The sequence below is a fragment of the Odocoileus virginianus genome, chromosome 2 (genome assembly GCF_023699985.2).
Source record: "Odocoileus virginianus isolate 20LAN1187 ecotype Illinois chromosome 2, Ovbor_1.2, whole genome shotgun sequence".
In the NCBI taxonomy this organism is placed as follows: domain Eukaryota; kingdom Metazoa; phylum Chordata; class Mammalia; order Artiodactyla; family Cervidae; genus Odocoileus; species Odocoileus virginianus.
Window position 1 is genome coordinate 27,735,596 of NC_069675.1, and position 6,702 is coordinate 27,742,297.

Sequence of the window (6,702 nt, forward strand, 5' to 3'; positions counted from 1 at the left end):
GTGTTGCAAAGAGTCGGACATAACTGAGCAGCCATGCACACGCTCTTCTGAGTACTGAATATGTTTTATGATGTGTTACTGACGAAGTTTCTGAGTGTTGCACCTCAATTCCACTTTCTTCACAAGCTCTGTGTTTCTTCCTGCTTAGTTTTGTATAAGGAAAGGATTTTTAGATATGCATATGCCATCATATAGCAGAACTGACTGTACAATCAGATGACAATATCACCCTAAATGCACCATCAGTGCTTTCATCAGAAACTGAAATCAAAGCTGGATAAATTAGCAATCCAAACCAATAAGATTTCTATTGATTTTCACTGTTTAAAATTTTCAAACTAAAATGCTACAAGAAATCAATGCTATTTGGAATACTATAGTAATGACGTGGGAAAAGGTATTCAATGATGATACAATTTTGTTTTCTAGAGACTTTATGAACACTAGAAGATGGTTCTGAAGGTGAACAAACAGCATGCATTTCAAAAGGAAAAAAGTCAGTAATGTACGGAGTCTAGCTACATGGGAAGTATTTGCTCTACTTGGGCTGTTCTCTTCCAAATCACACAAAAATACCACATTCATTTCAGTTTCTATGATTTCACTCATTCCTCTAGCATGCAGTGTCTCCCTTTTCCCCTTAGTCTCACCAAATCTCTTACTCCTGATCCAAGTCTTTCGTAGATTATCGCCATTCCAGCTCACTCTTAAGGGATCTCCCCCACTACCAAGTTCCTAAAACTTTGCTGTTTACACAAATTTAGTCTTATGTTTTTGCTCGTCTCATCCCTGCCCCTCGAATATCCAAGCCCCTCAGGGAGAGAATCAGGTGATTCAGACTCCACAAACTCTGTTTGTACAAACTCTAAACAGAGTTAAAGGTTCAAGAAGTTTTTGCTGCTGGATGATAAATAGGGAAAAATCATGGGTACCAACTAACTTTTAGTTTTCTTAGTTATGACTCAACCATTTCTGATACAAGTAATTTCAACACTTTTTAAGAAGCTAAAATTTTAACTTAGTGATGCTGAAAATACATACAGCTACTAAGGGAATAAAATCCTGTAAAACCTGCACTTGGATGTCTCACCACAAGTTAACACTAAACATTTTTCGCTAATGAACACCAATTCTACATTATAAGATGTATGGAAGCAATTTTATCTGCAGCAATTTTATCACAGTGACAAAGTATCCCCGGGGAGTGTTTTCAAAGTTTTTTTTCGGTAGCAGTTTTCTTTTTCACACAAAAGACTAAGTGAAATTCTACCATACAGGGGGGAAAAAAAAGCAGAGCTGATCATGCTAAAGTGGAGGGAGAGGCCTATAGTTCTGCCTGCTTGGGTCCCCTTCAAGTGCACACAATCCTTCCCTGGTCCCGGTCCCCAGCTGCAGTGCGCCCAGAAGGCATCTCTGAGAACCATCCAGGGCTGAGAAACAGTTGCCCTGAATAGAAAAGTACCTTGTTAGTTTTTTAATGCTAACTAGCTAGTTTTTTTTTCTAATACTTCAAACATCTCTAGAATATAAAATTAAAACTTACCCATTTCTACTGAAAATTCTTAGCCAGGCTTTGAAGTTTGGTCCTAACAAACATAAACAAGGTACAGTAGTAAAAGTGGACAAAATAACTGCAAGTGAAAATGTTTCCAGTACCAACCTAGAAAAAAGAAAACCTTCATTAACTTTTTAAGAAGTGTTAAACATGCATGTACACATTTTGTGTCATTTTTATTTAAACAGATTTAATAATATAAACCTACTGTCCTACCAAAATGATGACTATAAAAAATGTTACTAATGAAATGCAAACTATAAAAAAACAATCTAGCAGATATCTGGCTCTAACTATAGAGTTCAGAAGTGTTAAATGCCCTGTGACACTGACTGTCCATTGCAAGAAAACCCACTTCTAGATCATTAACTTTTTCCTCAATAGTCTCTGGAACTTTCTATGCAACCAGTGGTTCGATTTAGCTTATACTGGAACCATGTGAAGAACTAGTAAACTAATTTCTGACTAAGGCCTGAGAATTTGCATTTTGATAAAATGCTGATGCTGTTGGTTTTAGAACCACACTTGGAGAACCACTGCTCCAGACATCCACTCTACTCTAAATGGATTAGATAGAACACTAGCATTTCCTGTTTCAAAGGTCTTGTCCCTGCTCTACAAAATAATTGCCTATTAACTTATTGTGTGCACATATAACCAGATACACACACACAAATATATATACACACAGCTCTGTGTATGTATATTACATCACTCATTTCGCCATGATCATTTATCACTGCTCAGCTGAACTTTCTTCAACTACTGTGCACATAAGACATATTCATGAATCTGCCTTTCACTTATTTAAAATTTTCCAGCTTAGAAAAGGTACTCAGTCAAACTTTGCCTTTCAACTATAAACATTAGCTTATTATGTAATTAAATACAGCAATCTGCTGCTGCTGCTGCTAAGTCGCTTCAGTTGTGTCTGACTCTGTGCGACCCCATACATGGCAGCCCACCAGGCTTCCCCATCCCTGGGATTCTCCAGGCAAGAACACTGGAGTGGGTTGCCATTTCCTTCTCCAATGCATGAAAGTGAAAGTGAAAGTGAAGTCGTGTCTAATTCTTAGCAACCCCATGGACTGCAGCCCACCAGGCTCCCCGTCCATGGGATTTTCCAGTCAAGAGTACTGGAGCAGGGTGCCACTGCCTTCTCCAACACAGCAATCTACTGACTTTTAAGAAAACAAACTTTTCGAGCAATTTAGAATCACATTTACTAGGAACTGATATGCTGTTTATAACTAATTTATATGTATCATTATAATCAGTTTCCTTAGAAGTTCTAAGGAATTATGATTACCAGTATCATACACTTACTGCTATAGGACAATTTCTGATATACCTCCCTCCTCAGACAACTGGGTAACAGAAGGCTAGGTAATAGGAACATTTAGTGAATTAAGTTATTTCACTGTCTTTAAAAGAAAAAATAACACTGGCAAGGAAGGGCAATGATGTCAGTATCCTTCCGTGATCCATTAATTGAACACGCCATTTTTTTTCTCTAGTCACCAACAGAATCAGCATTTGGTTTTACCAATGACTGTTTTAAAATATAATTGGCTTAAGGTACACATTTCAGACTTACTCTATTAGTGGTGCGCCATACAGAACAAAAATTACATGAAAGAAGAAACAAGACGTAAGAAAGTAGATACAGCATTTCAAAAATCTGGTTACCTAAAAAAAGAAATGAACAATTTAAAGAATCAAGAGAGTGCCTGAAGGACAGCAGATACTTTGAATTTTATCTACAAATACAACTTGGTCCCACATTGAGTGGTACAGGGGACTATTCTTTGGATTTGCTCCTGAAGTCAGATCACATATGCTTTACACAACACTTTTAAAAAGCCTAAAAGACAAGAATCGACCCCCATATTCCACACACCTAACCAACAGCAGAGTCAGAATACATTTTTGTTCCTCTGCTATGTACTGAATTATGCTGTTAAGCAGTATTTATGAAATATCTACCAATAAGAGTGCTAGGATACACACACAAAAAATACAGTTCTTATTGTGTGATAATGTTACACGTGAAATATTTACAGAAAATAACTATGATAAATCTTTTTCATTTTAAAACAAAATTCCTAGAAAAACTGGACAAGAAATTACAATATTAAGTAATTCCCCAAATCATAATTACGTTACTATAAAAAAGACCTGCATGTTTGAAAATCAGTGTGTGGGACCTACTTGACTTCAAGAAGATCTAACGGTAAAACACACATTGAGCTTCTTATATCAAAGGGCAGTAAACATGTTTTAAATTACCTAACAGCATATGTATAGTACTGAATAATGTTCAGTGAGGACTTCTCAAATAATAGTCATGTTACACTGTAGTAAATACTCCAGAAAATAGATTCCAATATCTGAAACTTCAACTACCATTTAGTCAAGGAAGGCCATGTTTGAGACAAGAGCTACCAAGGTGGTTTATTTTATAATGTCTAAAAACCCCAGTGTGTCTTTCAGAAATGCAAAAGACGCATGAAAATAAACTGAAATGTCTTATAAGGTTTAAAGGTGCAATTGCTACATGTTTTAATCTTCATCATGTTTTATGATGATGTAAAACATGACTATATAGATTCACAATGCTATGATATCCAATGAACTCATGGCAAGAATCTATCAAACATTATGGACAGTCTTTCAGCAAGCAATACATTACTGATTTGGGGGGGAAATATCAGCTTCTTTATTCACTGTAAATAGCCTAATAAGTGCTTGACTAATACTTTATCCTTCCAGTAAAAGAAACATTACCTACATCTAAAAATCATTTATCAAGAAATAAGCCTTACCTTGTATGATAATGAACTTCTTTTAGAAGACACATTTGGTTTCACTACTAAATACAATACTAAATTGACGGCAGTTACAGAAACAGAACAGATGCATAACCATGTCAAGTGTGTCTCCAATATTGAGAAGTTCTCCAAGAAGAATGATGGAATGAAGATGCTTAGGATAATTGAAAATATGCATAAAAGATGGGTATACAGTAGTTTCTTGATGTCAGTATCTTTCATGGTGTTTTCTTGAGTGGCTATCTAATGAAAAACAAATTAAGAAAAGAGCATAGACAATAATGACTTTTTGCATTGTCCTAAATGCTTCGACGTCTAAAAATAAGCCATGAACCAAAGTCAGTTTTCTATGGGCAAAATTGTCTAAGTGCTAGAATACAGGGAGACGCATATGTGGAAATATACATGTAGACTAATATGATACAAACTGTTCTCACAGCCTAAAAAAGGACACACTAACTAATTTCTTAAATATTTGTGTTTAGTTTCTGCAACATGGTCATGTGCTAGGACTATTTAAGCAATCCATTGTATTTTTCCTTTCCTTTTTTTCTTTGCCAAAATCAGAGGCGAAAACAAAGGGCATAAGGTTAATTACTTGCCCTTTTGGAATTATAAGCTATGCATTCTAGGAACCCCATAATACACTTTGGCTGGACTGTTGGCAATTTTTGTCATCATGGACCTTTGTCTAACATCACAGTAGTTCACATTTTCTAGTAAGTGCCAAGTAACACCAGGTACACATTGGAATACTCAAATGGTGGCCAGTGTTATCAAGAGCCTTCTAAGAACATTATGCTAAATCAAGGAACCCCAGTGCTGCAAAAATACCAAAATGGCAATGTCCGTTACAGATGCCAGATTCCAAGCAAAAGCAGGGCATGAATGAAAGGAAGAAAAATATTTACTTTCTTTCTATAAAACACATATTTGATGTATGTACATATTTACAAATTATCTAACAGAGAGCTTATACATGGTATGGACTGATGTTAAGTAAGGAGTTTATTAAAGTAATAGTCCACAGGTTACACTGAGCTGAACAGTCCAGAAAAAATTATATATACATACATATAGATATGGACAATGTGCAGAATGTGGACATTCACGCAGTCGAGTGAGATTCTTTGCGACCCCACAGTGTAGCCTGCCAGGCTTCTCTGTCCAAGGGACTGTTCCAGCCAAAATCGAACTCAGGTCTCCTGAGTTTCCTGCTTTGCAGGCAGATTATTTACCACTGTGGAGAAGGAAATGGCAACCCACTCCAGTATTCTTGCCCAGAATATCCCATGGAGAGAGGAGCCTGGCAGGCTATAGCCCACAGGGTCACAGAGAGTCGAACAGGACTGAGTGACTGAGCACGCTACCGGCCACTGAGACACCAGGAAAGCCTATATATATATATATATGTATGTATTTTATAAACACACACACACACACAGGGCGCCCACAGGGCAAAAGGGCGAATCCACACCTTATCCCAACATTCGAATTCACACTACACTTTTCAAACGCAAACGTTAATACTTTACTGATAAGGAAACAGGCTAAAACAGATTAAGAAATACTCCAAGGTCTCAAGCTCTCAAGTGCTAAAGCCATTTCAAAACCTAGCCTCGCTGATATATACGCACCAAGGGGTCAAGAAGGGAATGAATGGCAAGAAAGGAAATGTTTCTCACAGGTGCTACGCTCAGCTGAGGGGCAGGGAGGGAAATCTAGAATATATTCTCTCAATAGACAACCCTTCAGATATTTTTCTGGGCCACCCTCAGAATCCCAACTGACCGAGCAGATCTGGACCTTAGACAGTGAGCGGCACCCAAACTCAGATGGCTTGCGGAATGAGTGAATGAACAAAGAGTTGGTTCAGTGCTGCCCTTCTGAGAAACCAGCCCTCTGTCAGGCCCTGGCTTAGCCGAGGACGACTCTGGTCAGGTGCCCTCTCAGGTGGCCAGGAACCCGGTATCCGCAGTCACACCTGACCCAGGCCCTCAAGCCTTGCAGAGGTAGAGAAGGCCCTTCTGAGCGACTCCTAGAGGAGCCTTGGCGGGACATTAACCTGCAGCTTCATCCCAAATTGCATCGCTCCGGACTCTGCCTAAACCTGTCTCAGCCGACCGGAGTGTGGGCAGCGAGGGACGAGCTGAGAAGCATAATCAAAGAACACAGACGTGGAGACCAAGAGAAACGGAGGTACAGACACAGAAAGACGTATCCGAAAGAGGTCAGTCCATCAGGGCAGCCCTTGGCTAACGCCGGAAGGGCGGCGCTCGAGGGGCAGGCAGGCGCCAATTGGCCGGGGACAGAGAT

General features: G+C 38.7%; 1 protein-coding gene across 3 annotated transcripts in view; it reads right to left on the reverse strand.

The window, feature by feature from the left end:
* Positions 1–6,688, reverse strand: part of PIGF (phosphatidylinositol glycan anchor biosynthesis class F) — a 30,074-nt gene extending 23,386 nt beyond the window's left edge. The window contains exons 1-4 of one of the 3 annotated variants that reach the window (XM_020876163.2): positions 6,452–6,677; positions 4,381–4,629; positions 3,153–3,244; positions 1,544–1,660 (exon numbers count right to left, since the gene is read on the reverse strand). In XM_020876163.2, coding sequence (XP_020731822.2) covers positions 1,544–1,660; positions 3,153–3,244; positions 4,381–4,629; positions 6,452–6,475 — 482 coding nt within the window. In that variant the 5' untranslated portion in view covers positions 6,476–6,677. Of the gene's footprint in view, positions 1–1,543; positions 1,661–3,152; positions 3,245–4,380; positions 4,630–6,451 lie in introns of all 3 variants that reach the window. The other 2 variants (XM_020876165.2, XM_020876164.2) reach the window with 2 other exon arrangements.
* Between the last annotated feature and the right edge of the window lie 14 nt (positions 6,689–6,702).